Source organism: Leishmania braziliensis, chromosome 9, assembly GCF_000002845.2.
Source record: "Leishmania braziliensis MHOM/BR/75/M2904 complete genome, chromosome 9".
NCBI lineage: Eukaryota > Euglenozoa > Kinetoplastea > Trypanosomatida > Trypanosomatidae > Leishmania > Leishmania braziliensis.
The window spans coordinates 446492-461666 of record NC_009301.2 but is presented as its reverse complement, the minus strand read 5'-3'; the positions used below and the strand labels follow the sequence as shown (position 1 = coordinate 461666).

Here is a 15175-nt window from a genome sequence, read left to right as displayed (position 1 = left end):
TGTGTGCCATCCCCCTACCCCCCTCCCCTCGCTCGCCGGTTAGTTGTCTCTCTTCACCGTCCGTGCTTCTCGTGCGCTGTGATCTGGACGTGCGTCTTCAGCCCCATTCTCAGCTTTGCATTTGAGTCTTGCTTGCGCTGTTCTTTCCTCTTCTCTCTCTCTCTCTTTAAGTCACACATGGTGCTTTTTCATCCCCCTTGGCCCGCGCACACGCCTACCCCTCTCCTACAGCTGCAACCGCGCTCTCTCTCATTCATTCATTCGCTGAGTTTTGAGAAATGGAGAAGGTATAAGCGAACACGCAGGGCGGCGAGAGAGAAGGCACACGATGACATGAAGCGTGGACCACCTGCTCCTCGAACGCACGTCATCTCCTTATGTCTTTGCTGTTGTACCAGCATTGGACAGCAGCAGAGACATTGCACTGTCCCCTGGTCGTTGGCATTATGGCGTGCACTTCACACATCTCTTGTCCTACCCCCACCCCACCCCACCCCACCCCTCCTCTCCCCACCCCTCCTCTCCTCTCCTCTCCTCTCCTCCTGTGTACCTTCTCGTGCTCTCGATTTCCCTCTCAGGACCGGCGACGGCAACTAGCATCAGTGCTGTTGCGGGGTGCCTTGAGCCTACCCATCCCCCCTTTGGATCAGCTTGCTGCTGCGTCCCTTGCACACCCACCCACACACACCACAACGAACCCTGTGCCATAACACTAGACACTCACTTGTACACTACAGACAGACGCTCGCTCACGCCATGCAGGACGAGGCTGCTGACCCTCCCACCAGCGCAGCGCCATTCCTCGAGGCAGCGAGGAAGTGGCTCATATCTACCCCGTGGGTATCTGCTCAAGACGCAGCCGGTGAATCCACTGCCACAACGGTGCTTTGCGAGCTGATGGAACTCAGTCGCCTGTGGCACCTCCTCTACACCGTGACAGTGCAGTGTGCAGTGCAGCAATCGGCACCCTACGGAACTCAGAGCCGGTCCGTCTCGTCGTTCTCAGCGCCGACAAGCAGCACACCGATGACCTGCACGGCAGTGCGGCAGCGCTTTCAGCGTTTGCTCAAGCACAGCAATGCCTACGTGCAAGAGTTTTACCGCGCCACTCGTAACACGGACGCGATTCTGCCACCAACGACTGGCAAACCTGCAGGCGCGGCACCAGCGGCGCAGGCGTCTTGTGTGTGCGTTGCGGACATCGACGCTGCCGACGTGTTCTGGGCGCTCATCCTGTACGCGTCGGCCGCTCTCTGTTGGAGACAGCAGCGCTTCCTCACAACGCAGCTCCGCGCAGACGCCTACGCTGAAGACGTAGTGAGCAGCTCCCAAGGTACGTCAGTGCACCACCCAGTGCACCCCCACACCTCATCTCGATCGTCGCGGCAGGAGAGCACGCACTCATCACTGAGCTCCACGACGGACGACCTCATCGATCACACGCCACGCGGTGCAGCAGCACGGCACGAAGCTGCCAGCGGAGCCGGAACGGATTCTCTCTCCGCTGCGCTGCAGTCGCACTATGCGCTTGGCAAGGTCGCCGCCGGCGATGCGCCATCCAGCCGCTGCCGCAGCGTCCTTGAGCGCCTACTGCCGCTTCTGGAAAGTCATCTCTCTGTGGTACAGCTGTGGCGCCAGCCGTCACTTCTCGCAGCGCTTGATGTGCTTGCGCGAGGCTTCATAGAGGCGGAGGACCGCGTGCATGCCTCATCCTCACGAGACGACACGGACAACGCGACACGCTGCCCGCTGTGTTACGCCGCGGCACTGGATAATGAGCTCGCAGTGGAGGCATTCGTGCACCTTCGCTGCTACGCTGCCGCTTATCAAGGCACAGAGGATGCGGACGAAGACGCAGTAGCCCAGCACGGGCGGCAGCGACGAGACGGCCATGATGGCGCCGCGCTGAGCCCGTGCGAAGTTGGATGGGTAGCTGCATGTCGCATCGCGTTGTGGAACAACTGTCGAGCCTCGCTGAAGCGCCTGTGCTGCCCGCCCTTATTCTACTCAGCCACGTGGTGGCCGCTACATCAAGGGGCGTGCGAAAGACCGGGGTGCGGGCAGCAGCAGCAACAGCAGCGGCGTCTGGAATGGCGGCGACATGCGGTCCTCGAGGCTCTCTGGGTCAGTTGGTGGCGCGCAGAGGTGTGGTTGGCCTCCTGTCCTTCTTCCTCCGAGATCACAGGCACCACAGCTGAAATTGCCAGGGACGCGGCAGGGCGCTGGCGCAGCGCACTGTTGTTCATGCAAGTGGTACTACCCGCTGTTGAGGTAGCTGCACGTGACCCTGGCGTCGAGGACTCCGGCGTCGACGGTGGTACGACAGAGACGCACTTGAACTATCAGCGAGCCAATCGCGGTACGCTTCTTGCTCACCTCCTGCGGCTGCCGATCGTAACAAGGCGCACACAGCCGGCGTTGCAGCCCCGCCGAGATCAGAACAGAGAGAACATCCACGCCGCTGACACCTACAGCGGAAGCGTCTCCGGCACGGTGTTTCACTGGCTCTCACAGCATGGCGATGCGCCGTTGCTGACTCTTCTCTGCTATATGCTCGGTGGCCGCGTCGCGGCGATGGCTGTGGACGACGCGCTCTTGGGGAGGCCGACTACCGCCCTATCCGCTGTGAAGGCACCTGCCGAAACCCCGAATGGGCCTCACGTCGTCAGACTTGGCGCCGTGCATGGGAAGGACGAGAAGGTAGGCGACCACCGCAGCCACAGAGCGGCTTTGCCGGCGCCAGAAACAGCAGTGAAGGGTGCTGCGGCATTAATTAGTCGCTCGGTGGGCCAGCCGGCCTCCACACGCCCGGCTCGAAGCTTGTGCAGCTCCGTCTCTTCCGTATGGAGCTTACACCTGATGGACACGCTCGGCCGAAATGCCCTCGATGTCGCATGCAGGCGTCAGCATCTGCCGTGTGTGCGCCTCCTTCTGCAGGCGGGGCTATCACCGAACTCCCTCACAACCCTCGTGTCCGACAAGTGCGTTGACTCTCTGCCGCTGCCGTTGCTCAAGCTGCTCTACGACCCCTCCCTTCTCGAAGGAGCGGACAGCAGTGGCAGTACGCCGCCCATAGGACTGGCGGAGCGTCTGCAGCAGTCGACTTGCCCCGCCGCGGCTGCCTCTCGCACCCTGGCGCAGCTCGCGTTCCGGCTGTGGACCGAGAAAGTGCGGCAGGTATCCATGGCCCCGCAGGCAGCCGATGACGAGGGCTTTGCGCTGGATCAGTGGCTCCGTGCCTACGCGCGGTGCCAAGCGTCCCAGGATCGCGTCTTACGGCCCGCGATGGCAGCACTGGAGTTCGACGCCTACGAGCCCACTGCCCGCCTTGTTATGTTGTCCGTACTGACGCGTAAGCTGAACGACTGGTTGACCACCACGCCACCGTCCGTGCGCTGCAGTGCGAGTAACATGCCGGTGGGCAGTACCGTCAGCCTGCAAGGTGCTGAGCCGTCGAGTTGGTCCTTTTCCACCCCCTCCCAGGCGCAGCCGGCGCCACCCTCCCTTCGGCAAGTGCGTCTGCAGCATACAGTCGCGCTGCGTCTGTACACGCAGCTTACGTGCCCACTTGGTCGCACGTTGCTGCGTCGCGCTGTTGACGCGCGGTGTGCCGTGTGTGATGCCCTCGCCGCACGCGGGGATAGGGTAGCCCCTGTACCCATCTCCACCTCTGCCATTGCGCTCACTCCATCGACTGCTGACGCGGCGAGTGGCGGCGACGAGGGAACCGAGATCATGAAGAGGCGCGCGGCAGTGAATCTCACCGCAGCGTCCGTGCCGCTGGTTTCAGTGGCCTCGTCGCTTGCGCTATTGGAGCCCGTCAAGTCTCGCCAGGAGCTGCGGGACTTCTACGAGCGCGTGCTTGCGGACGCCCACGCGCTCGACGCACGTCTTGTCGCCGAGCATCAGGAGAGCATATCTGCAGTGGAGAGAAGTGGTGGATCGAAACGGCACTGCCGCCACAGTAGAACTCCTCCGCGGCACCTGCACGCCTACCCGGATGCTACTACTGGAGTCGCAACTGTGCTACGTGGACTTCATCATGAGCCCCACACAACCTTCATGCGGCGTGCCCACCGACGCGATAGAGGACACGATGACGGTGTGTCCGCCCTCTACGCTCTGGCCGTGATCCCGTCCGCGGATGTGTTGCAGTCAGCACGCTGGGTAACCAGCGAAGAGTCGCGAAATGCCCAACAGCAGCAGTCGCAGCAGCAATCAACGGCGCAGCGCTCCACCGCAGGCGCACACAGCGTCGTTGAACCGACGCTGTGGAGCTTCACGAGCACGCCACAGCATGTCTGGCTGCGACTGCCAGACGGAGTCGACTTTGACCGTCTCTTACGCGAAAATGGAGGTGGTGGCTTTGGAGTGGTCGCCGACGATATGCCGCCCACGGCGCCGGTGCAGCGTGGCGACCTCGTCACATTTCGCTGCAGCTGCTGCGGTGATGGCGCCGGTGGATTGGGTGATGCCTCAGCGAGGGATGCGCAGCAGCAGAAGGACCTGAACGCAGAAGAGCGCTGCCGCAGTCCGCAGTTCGTTGTTCAGCAAGTCTTCTCGGAGCGGCGCACGCTACCATACCTCGCGTGGAAGAGCGCGACGGCAGTGGACAACGACCGTCAGCACCAGCCGCCTCCTGCAAGTCTGGTGCTCCCGTACGCTGCGGCGTCTCAGCGCATAAGCATCGCCACAAATCCACCCCGGGATAGCATCACACTGCACGCCTGCTGCTTGCCGGTGTCTTACGTCGTGCGGATGACGTCTGCGCAGCTACACAACAGCCACCCACTCGACTGGCTACTGCAGACACGTCATGTTGCCACGTCTTCTCCGCGTGCCTCTGAATCGGACTTGTTCGACGTGCTCACGACGTTACAGTCGAGCGCGGAGTGGACTGCGCGGTGGGCACAGACGGTTTGGGCAGGCTACCAACCGTGTTGGCTGGAGGAGAGGATGCACCCAGCCCGTGACGGCAGTGGCACCTCTCAAGGTCCCAGCGACAAGGTGGCGGGGGGTGCTGTGGCGCTGCTTGGCAGCGTCGACAGCCCACGCAAGTGCGAGAAACAACCAAGCAGTAACAACCCAAATTGTTGTCACGGAGACAACGGACGCGGTGCTGTACGCCTTACGGATCCCTTCTTCACCTGGGAGGACACCGGCCCTGCCGACGCCCACGACCGTTTCCTCGCCTGTGATGGGCGGCGCTCTCTGCGCGTTCGTTTGACCTCGACGAGCTGCGGCGCTGCACCACACGAGACGCAGCGTCTGTCTGTCGAGGTGGACTGGCCTTCTCGAGCGGAGGGGTGCAGCGCGGTGGCCACCGCCGATGTGGTGGTGGGCAGTGCCACAGTCATGTGAGGGTGATGCGTGAAGATGAGGGTAGGCAGGACGGCAAGACGACGGATCCACGCGAGGAGGGAAGGAGGAGGGGGGGCGGGTTGCTCAAGCACGCACACGCGCCGGTGTGCACGGCGTGGGTGTCCTTCCCACTTTCAAAGGAGCAACGCGGTAAAACGCAAAAAAAGAAAAACGCAGTACAGGGAAAGGCCCTGGTGTGCTTCTCAGCAGGGGGAGATGGGAGATGAGAGAGTGAAGGCGCAGGGCGACTAGGAAGCGTAGCGACGGCGATGCAAAGCCGCACGATCTGTACGTGCAGTCCCTCTGCACTCATCGAGGCACGTACGTGTGAGCATGTGGGTGACCTCTCCCCTTCATTCCTCTGCGGGTCCCGTGCGTCCCGAGGGGCTTTGGGTGCGCGTGGGCACATCTGGAGTGCCATGATCCACTCCTTCGTTGTCTCCTCCCTTCCTCCTCCTCCTCCTCACATTGCGGCTCCCTCCCTCCCCTCCCCTCCCCCAACCCACAAAAAGAGGCGCAGACACGCTTGCGTGAAAGGGTAGGAGAGTGGGACGACTCCACCACTACTGTAGGCTGCACCATGAGCAACCCTGAGGCGTCAAAGGCGGCAGCAGAGCCGTCACCCATGTCGTTCTCGGCTCGGGCCCCGCAGGAACGATCGCCCGGTGAGGTCGTTGTGCCCGCACCGATCCAGCGCTTCTACAGCCAATTCATGGCACTCCTCATCCAACAGGGCCGCCGTGGTCCATCAGCAACAGCAGCGCCAGTGTCGACCCCCTCCGCCCCATCTCAGCACCGCAGCGCCTCCACTATCGACGGCCAAGCCGATACCGAAGACGACGCACTGCGCCGCCTTACCCGTGTGCAGGAAGACATGCTCGGGTCTCTGCTCTGGCAGTGGCTGACCCTTTTCTCTCTAGCTGTGCAACCGATGGGAGACACACCTCGAGAGCGCAGTCCTGCTTCTTCCGCGATGGCAGTTGCGTCCGCCGTGCGCTCAATATCGCCATCGCACGCGCTTGGGCCACACGATGTGGAGCGACTCTTTCACACCGGGTTCCTCTCTCTCCTGCCGGTGGCTGCGAGGGGCGGTGGTGCTGGTGACTTCAACGGCAGCCGGCTGCCCCCTGCGGACTCGCCTGCACCCTGGCACAGCGTGCCGCTTGCAGAATACGAGGGGCCCGCAAGGGTTCTCGTAGCTGCGCTCAGTTCCCTTAGCCGCCATGGTCCACTCTTCAGCTCGTGGTGTGCTCTGTGCTACACGTGTGTGGGCACATCGCTGGCGGTGGACACATCGCCGAGCAGTTTGGAAAAGGGACATGCGACCATGAGCCGCTCTAAGAGCCGCTTCTCCACAGCAGAGGCAGCTACCCGAAGAGCTCTGCGACGCCTTCGCCACGCGTGGAACTCAGCCGTCGTACTCTTGGACGCGGTGACGGAGGACTCGAGTCGGCCGGGTACGTTGTCGGCGCAAAGGAGCGTTGACGCGTGCGCCACAGTTCAGCTGTGGGCATCGACGTATACGACGTGTGCGACGTCTGGCTCGGCCGTCAAGGCACTGCCGATCGTGGAGGAGAAAGGCAGCGGAACCGGTGAGCCACAGCCCCCGCCGCTTTCCCTCTCCCTCTGGGCGGCGCAGTGGTACCACGAGTGCACTCGCATCGCCGCGCATGGCGCGGATGAAGGCTTTCATGCCGAGGAAGCAGGGGTGCCCGTGGTACTCGTGGCTCGCGTCATGCGCTACATGTGCCACCGCCTCGAAGCCGAAGTAGTGAGGTGTGCCCGACAGCATGGCCACACAGGGACTGCAGAGAGGACAGCGCATCTGCTCACCCCGCCCTTCTCTGACCCCAACGTCTCGATCCCCTTTCGGCTGACGCTCCGTATTGGAGCCTTGACAGCCCTCGCCCTGCAGTCCCCCATGCGCCACGTCGACTACGATACAGATCGCCGCGGCGGGGCGGCAAAGCGCTCTGATGGCATCAAAGGCTCTGGGCTACGGCGGCGCCGGCGGCGTGCGTGGAACGTGAGTGCCGACAACAACAGCGATACCGACGACAGTCTGGGAAACCCGTACTGTGGCGGTGGTGGAGAGAGGATTTGGTGCGAGCGCACCGACGCGCAGAGCGGCGTCTCGCGCTTCATCCTCAGTCATCAGAAGCGGTTTGAAGTGCCTATCGCCTCTGGGGTGCTTACTACCTACTCCATGTGCCTTGCCGACGACAAAGTGGCGCAGCCAGCTGACCACCGCTACATCCCTCGCCTAACGGGCGAGCAGTATCTCCGCAACGGCACAGTGCACTGGTGGACACTGAGTGATTCGCAGCGGCGCCGGCAGCCCATGGCGGAAGCTTGGAAGACGCCATCGTAAGTACCTGCTGGGTACCCTCCAACTTTAAGAAGTGTGAGTGTCTCGCATACCAACGTACACAGCAACACACACACGTGGAGAAGAAGGTGCACCTCATGGAAGAAATGTGTCGTGGTGAGGAGTGAGGGGGCAGTCCAGCACCCATCATCCCTGTGCCTCTCCCCCTGTACTGCACGATCTCCACAGGTGGTGAAGGGAAATCAGAGACCGCTAACACGTTGCTGGGCTTTTACAGACTGGCACGTAACAACCGTCGAGCTAAGGATCATCTTTCCAAGGGTCCAGGACGGAGAGGCGAAATGCAGTCTCACGATTCAACAATAGCCCCCCTCCCTTCTGACCTACATGGCCACTTGCGTCTGTCCTCTCCTTCGCTCGCACGACATGGCAGCTGCAACGCACGCCTCTCGCTCGGTGCCGTTTTCCCCTTCTTTGCAGGCGGCACGTCGGCTCAACGAAAAGGGCTGTGCTTATCTCGCTACCAGTCGTCTCCCGACAAGGACTACCGCAGTTCCAACACATCAAACATCAGAGTTGGTAACCGACGAATGCTGGCGTTGTCTCTCGCACTCCTTGAGAGGTAACGGGGCAGACTACACCGCAGTGGAGGAACTGAAGGCCGAAAAGGAGGCCGATTCGGGCGGCCCTCTCAGCGCCGAGGAAACCCGAAGAAAGCGTGGCAAGTTCGAAGCACCTCGTGGAGGAGAGACGTATGCGCGAGCACGAGTTACAAGTCTACCCTCGGATCCAGATGCCGATCAACGCTGAGGCACTTTGGGAGGAAGGGAACAGCAGCGCACTGAAAGCCTGCAGCTCGCGAAGAGCCAGAGGAGAGTTCCATGAGTCTCGCCCGGCGAGGTCATTGGACTCCCGTGGCGGTGAGGCTGGGCTAGTGCGTGCTCCTCTCAAATGGCCTGAACGAGGCAAGCTACGCACTGATGCACGTGATCCTCCACTTCAGCGCTGATGACACCATCAAAACGCATCATTGGCCTGTGACCAGCCCCTGGGACAGGGGGGGGGGGGGGGGCACGGTGGCTTCCCCCTGGTGAGCGAGGTGCCGAACTGCAGTACCCTCTTTTCCCCTACAAAGCGACGTGAACTCAACGCATTCACCTCTTACCGGCTGAGGTGAAGGCAGCAAGTGGCGGCCTGGTTGGCGGCGCGGGGAGTGCTGTGGCAGAGTTTCACAAGAAACTGGAGGACAACGCATTGCTTGGTGGCGAGTACATCTTCTCGTCCACGACGCCCAAGGGAGCCAGGCGGGTGTGGCAGGCGTGGGCGTGATGGCAAGGCAGCTGAACGTTCTCGCATCTGGGGTAGTCGACAACGTAAATCGCCAGGCCAGCAGATCTGAGGGCAAACATGCGGCAAAGCTCATCCCACCACGACGACGGCGGCGGTTACTCAAGAGTGCTATGGTCACAGGGGTCTTGTGGCCGAGGTGGTGGCGGGTGCCAAGGTAAGTTTTGTAGAAGCAGCGCTGAGAAACAGCGAAGAGAGCGCATGCGAGAGGAGTAGCACCAGCAGAGACAACCCTCGAGAGGAAACGGGGGCAGGGCTGCCCGTGGGGTGGCGCGGAGAGGGACAGTGCGAGAGAAGGCCAATGGGAGACGCTCGCAGGAGGTGGTGTGTCACACGGGAAGAGGACAACCTGCGAGCTGGATTGGTCTTCTCCAATACGCCATACCAACACCACCCGATTGCAAGTGAGCACGACTGGTCACGCTTGTGGCAGACGCGACCCGGGAGGCTGTACACCAGGCCAACACCTACAGAGAGAAGGACTACCACATACCCCTTGCATGTGCGGCATCATGGGCTAACCGGTACTCTAACCTGAGGTAGAACGCCCAGCACGGCGCAACTGCATATTTTCGACTCAGCCCCCGTCCGTCATCGTCAGGCGGTACGCACGCACGCCCTTCTTGAGAATCGCGACACAACTGCCTCTGACCTTTGTCAAGTACGTGACACACCAGCGCTTCAGCGATGGCCGCGGGGGGTCTTCATGGGGGCCTCTGTATTCGCAGGCGCACCTCATGAAGCGACTCGCCAGGCACACCCCGCACCATCCCGCTTGGGCCCCTTCGTCCACGGAGGCCACAGCACGGATGTCTGGAAAAAAGCGATTGTTCGTTGTCAGACTCGAGGTTGTTTGTGCCGCCGAAGAAAAAGCTAGTCGAAAGAGAAGTGGACAAACGGACTGGGCGAGTACGCCGGGGGAGTGAGTAGCTCGACGACGCATGGTGGGCAAGGGGCGTACGCTTGTCCTTTTCCCCAGTCTTCCGCGCTTAGCCGAGGAGAGAAGCCAAGGAAAAATGAAAAAGTGCAGGAAAGCGAATTAAGCGTTGCTTTGCAGGAGAGGAGCTCATGGGTGCACTGTTACGCGCCCATTATTAAATAGGGAGACAGACCCCTCCCCTCCTCCCCTTCCTTCATATTCTCCACTGCTTGCGGCGGAGCCCATTCCCGCGCCGAGTGCGCCGCTTTTCTCATGGCCCATCCTCTACATGACTCATTGCGCTTTGGCAACTCGACCTTCCTCTCTCCTCCCTGACGCCTTCGTACTCCCCCGGCTCACATACACACACACTCGCGGTGTTTCTCGTCGCTACTGGATTCTTCCCCACTTCCATTGGTCGACGCGCAGCTGTGCATCCACAGAGACACGGGCCCACACACCACCACCCCCCTGTTGCCCGCTACTTGGCCGCCATTCTCCCCGCTTCTCACTAGACCATCTTCGTGTCCCTTTCCCCCTCCTGTGTGTGTGTGGGGGGGTGTGTTGCTATCCTCCCTCCGCCCCTCTGTCGCTTCCGTCTCGTTTGGCTGACGCGGCGGCACCACCACCGCCACCACGAGACCAGACGTTCACCACCACAGGAACTCAACAACAACCGCAAATAAATAAAGGGAGCGCATAGGCCTGTGCTATTGGCGTTTCCCTTCTCCTGTTGAATGACATCCGTGTTATCTCTACCGCCGTACTCTCCCTCCCCCTCCTCCCTTCTCCTCCGTCGCTGATCTCCTCCTGCCCTTGCTTGTGTCTGTGCGTGTGTGTGTGTGTGTGTGTGTGTGTGTGTGTGTTTGCCTAGTGAGTGCCACCTGCTTTCTCTCCCCCTGCCCTTCGTTTACCGTCGCTGTGCTGATCTCTTTCCCTTATTTTTATTGCTTCACGGGGGTTTTTGCCTGTTGTGGTGGTGGTCAACTCGTCGTTGGTACGGGTGCGTTAGCTTGTCTGTCTGTGGGTGGGTCGCTCTCATCGCTGACCTGGCGTGCACCCCTCCCTCTGCAACCATCACGCAGGTAGAGATACGTGTAGACTGGCTGTACAGTCCGCTCCACCTGCTCGTCCCTCCCCCCCTCTCTCCCTCTCTCTTTGCTTTCTCTTTTGTCTCTGTCGCTGTCAATCTGTCGGTGTGTTTTCGCTTTCCCCCGCTTTATGTCTCGCAGCCCTGCTGGCGTCTCCCTCCCCCCCCCCACCCCGCCTCCAACCGTCAACTGTCAACGTGACGTGCGCGTTTACCCCCTTTCTTGCTTGCCTCCTCCTCCTCCGGTGCGCGTGTGCACGCGTGTCGTCATCTTCCACCACCGCCCCTCCCTCTGAGACGATCGACGGACAGCAAAGGCGGCTACGACACCCTTCGCAGTCGTAAGCGTTACGGCGCTTCTCCCCTCCCCCCCACCCCCCCCCTCCTCTCTCCTGCCACTGTGAAGTGCCATCGTGGCGGTTGTGCTCCTGCACGGTATTTCCACACGCACACTCACGAAGCAGCGGCAGCACCAACGTGGTAGGGGAAGAGACGGCAACGGCAATGCGCAGTAGTACGGCAAGCAGAAGCAAGCAAGCAAGGTGTCATCCTACAGCTGACGGGGCGGCAGCTGCGGCAAGGCCTACGACGGCCGCGAGAAAGACCGTCTTCAAAATGCAGAAGACGACGCCTGTAGTGGCTGCGACGTTGTCGTCACCCAAAACGCTGCAGGCGCCCAAGGAGCCCATCATTACCATCATCTCGAGCGACGGGGAGGCCTTCTCGATGAGCCCCAGCAGCATCACCCACTCGCACCTGCTCGAAGGCGCCGTGCGCAGGTGGACGGAGGTCTATCAAGCAAACGTGCAGGTGCCGACCGGCACATTCGGCAGAGCTACAGGTGCGCTCTGCACCCCAACAGATGCAAGCAACGATGACGCCACGGCGGATGACCTTGAGGAGACGCCAGATGAAAACTACATTGCCCGCTTCTACGAAGAAACTGCAAGTGATGTGACGGCGACGAGCGGCGTATTGGAGGAAGTAAATAGCAGCGGTGCTGCCGGCAGCAGTGTCGCAGCATTGTCGCTAGACAGAGACATTGACGACGACGACACGACATCCAGGCACCGGCAGGAGCGCCCGCGTGTGATTCGAAAGGCATGCGCCCAATCCAATGAAGAGGACGCGCATCACCCCAAGAGAGGGGCGACGTCGGTGTCGAGACGAGCCGCCGGCGATGCGACTAACAACGTGCGCGGTGTCGACAGCGGGGACACCGACTCAGACCGCACCGTCAGCCTGTTGCCGTCCTCTGCGGAAGGCTCTATGTCCAACACATCAAGCCCGCTCAAGCTGCACAGCAACGGCGGCACTCCCACGCGGTTCAGTGATGCGGTAGGGGTAGTAACCGAGGTGGCCGGAGTCGCACCCCCCAACCATGTGCTTCCCCCAGGCCCCCCCATGCGGATGCCGGCGTCACCGAAGCTGGCAGCATCGTTGCGCCGCTCCCCTGCCGCACTCACCGCTCCCGCCAGCCGCGGATCGCGTCTGTCTCCGTTGGCGCTGTTGGATACTAACCAGTCGACACCGAGCGTGCTCAGCGGTGAGGAAGGCGAAGAAGGGGAAGAAGAACAGGGCAGCGGTGGGAGCGGTGCCGGTGCGGGAGGGGCTAAGCCACCTTCCCGTGACTCGCGCAACCTAGGAGATGAGGGATTAGACGACGTAGCAGTTACCTCGTCCTCCTACGGGTTACCGTCGCCGTCAGTGGGCCTTGCCACCATCACCGCCTCTGCAGTGCCGAATGGCCGAGGGCCGCCGCATCACAAGGACCCAGTCGTCTCAAGAACGGCCGCTTTCGCCTCCCACGCGCCCTCCTCGCCTGGTGGCGGCCGCAGCAAGAACCGTCAGTGCAGCAGCACCGTTGTCCAGGTCAGTGCAGCCGAGGCGGACGACCACTTCGATCAGACCGCCAAGGGAGATGCGTGTAAGACGGGCACCGCGGCGGCAGCAGCAGCGATAACCTCTACTGGAAGTGTTCGCAGTGGCGGCAGCCGTCCCAGCAAGTCCTCCACACCATCCGAGTGGAACTCTCCCAGTAGCTGCCACCAACGCACTCCGTGCATGACGGACGAGGACGACGTCGGAGCAATGATGAGCGAAGACGGAGTCGGCGCGAAGAGTAGCACTCCAACCAAGCACGGGCCAAGCCAAACGGATTGCGTTGGCGGCTCCTCACTTGTCAACAGGCCCCAGCCCGCTCCTGGAGCTGGAGGAGGCACCACAGCTCCTCTGCCGCCCCCGACAGAGCGCACGCCGCTGACCTCTGCTACACACTTCACCGCGTCAGCCGGTGCGGCCGCGATGGCTGCCCTAGCCACCAACACAAGCGGCGCCGACGCTGTGGCTGCAGACCCCCTTAAGAGCAGCCTCGTCTACGACGACGGCATTTGCATCACATCGGGCGCCATTGTGTTTGACCTCGTGCGGTCTTCCTCTCGCTGTGGGTCGCCGAGATCCAGGGGAGCTGCAGCCGCGGCGCCAGTCGCCAAATCGGTCGCTAGCGCCACCAGCGCACCACCCACAGCAACCGCTTCTACCGTCAGTATCCGATCCTCTACGCTGCTCGTGTGCATCAAGTACATGAAACACTTTGCAGAGACGGAGGCACAGGCAGCCGCTGATAAAGCCGCAGCTGGTAAGGGCTGTAAACGCCGGCGCCGCAAGCTTCGGCGTAGCCGCCACGGCAATGGAAGCAGCGGGGATGACGACGATAACGACAGCAGCGCGACGGGCTCCTCCTCCTCTTCCTCAAGGGTCATATCAGGGTCCTCCTCGAACAGTAGCGACAGGGACGACCACAACACTGAGGAAGCTTCCACGGCCAGCGACTCATCCTTCAATCCAATGTCCATCGAATCGAGGTCAGATGGGGATGCGGCGGGGAAGGGCTCCCTAGCTGGCAACGCGTGCGGCGCCGCACCCGGCACCTCGGCGTCGACTCCCGGTGGGCCCGCCGTCATTCCGGCGCCTCTCACAACACCGCTAGTGGCGCTTCTCTCCCCGTGGGAGAAGAATTTTCTCTACATGGACGTGCTTGGCGCACCCGAGGAGGTGCTCGCTGCAGCGGCCGCCATCTTAGACGTCTATCCGGACTTCGATTACGTCTCTCCGAGCATGCCCCTGGGAGACGCAAAGGTGAAGGCGGCTCTCATGACCCCGCCGCCACCACCGGAGGGGGTCCAGACGCTTATGGAAGTCATGGCTGCGGCGAAGCAGCTTCAGATTGATCCTCTGCACGCCCTCTGTGCCGGGTGGTTGGCGGACTTCGTGATTCGTGTTTCGTACGGTGCAGCGGACAACTTCGAGGCGGCGCACCTTATTCGGCAATGTCTACGCGTGCCGAGTGACTGGAGCCGGCGGGAGACGGACTGCCTGAAAATCGAGAATGAGTGGCCGACGAACGAGGAGGCGGAGTAGGAAAAGGCTGACGGAAGCAAAGAATGGCAGAGCAAGATCAGAGGCAGCTGATGCCCCCCCTGCCTCCTCTCTCATGCCTCGGCATAACATTTCCCCTCACCACCCTCTCCCTTTTACTCGGCAGACTTATGTGCCCACCCATGCCTGTGGGTGGGTGGGTGGGTGTGTGTGTGTCTTCGTGTATGTGTCTTCGTGTGTGTCTGCGCGTTGTGTGTGTGTGTGTGTCGTTTGTGCTTTGTCGCTTTTATTTGTTTTTTTTTTTTAGCTCGCAGGTGTGCGTGTCGTTTTCTTCTCTGGTGTGCATTTGTGCGAAGTCATGGGCCAACTGGCGCCCGGTATCGAGCAGCACAGGCAGGCGCGGCAACATCAAAGTCATCACATTTATGAAGAGGCAGGGCAGGAAGTCGCTGCTCTGCCTCTCTCTCGATCCTTGTCTGTCAGACCGCCCTCACGTCAACGGGCCGGCGGACGCACATGAGGAAGCGGGTAGCAACGTCCTTCTCTTCTCTCCCCCCCTTCGCCCCCTCATCCCGCTTCTCTCGGCTTCCCTTACACTGATCGTAGGTCTCGTGGCGCGTTGCTGTGAGTCTCTGCGCTGCACAGGGGTACTTCAGGTGTGCCCGTCCCTGAGAGACGAGGTGGTGAGAGGGAAAGGAGAGAATTGGCGCAAGAGGACAGCGCACTCGCTCACCCACCTCCCTCCGCTCTC

The 15175-nt window shown here is 61.6% G+C and overlaps 3 protein-coding genes across 3 annotated transcripts; all 3 read left to right on the top strand.

The window, feature by feature from the left end:
* Nucleotides 1-756: 756 nt before the first annotated feature.
* LBRM_09_1250 (conserved hypothetical protein) lies at nucleotides 757-5361 on the top strand (the record flags this gene model as incomplete). The annotated part of the gene is made up of 1 exon (XM_001562689.1): nucleotides 757-5361. One exon carries the CDS (start codon nucleotides 757-759, stop codon nucleotides 5359-5361), a length of 4605 nt encoding a protein of 1534 aa, XP_001562739.1.
* A 580-nt stretch (nucleotides 5362-5941) lies between these two features.
* On the top strand, nucleotides 5942-7732 carry LBRM_09_1240 (conserved hypothetical protein; the record flags this gene model as incomplete). Its single annotated transcript, XM_001562688.1, has 1 exon — nucleotides 5942-7732. One exon carries the CDS (start codon nucleotides 5942-5944, stop codon nucleotides 7730-7732), a length of 1791 nt encoding a protein of 596 aa, XP_001562738.1.
* A 3818-nt stretch (nucleotides 7733-11550) lies between these two features.
* LBRM_09_1230 (conserved hypothetical protein) lies at nucleotides 11551-14466 on the top strand (the record flags this gene model as incomplete). Its single annotated transcript, XM_001562687.1, has 1 exon — nucleotides 11551-14466. One exon carries the CDS (start codon nucleotides 11551-11553, stop codon nucleotides 14464-14466), a length of 2916 nt encoding a protein of 971 aa, XP_001562737.1.
* Nucleotides 14467-15175: the final 709 nt, after the last annotated feature.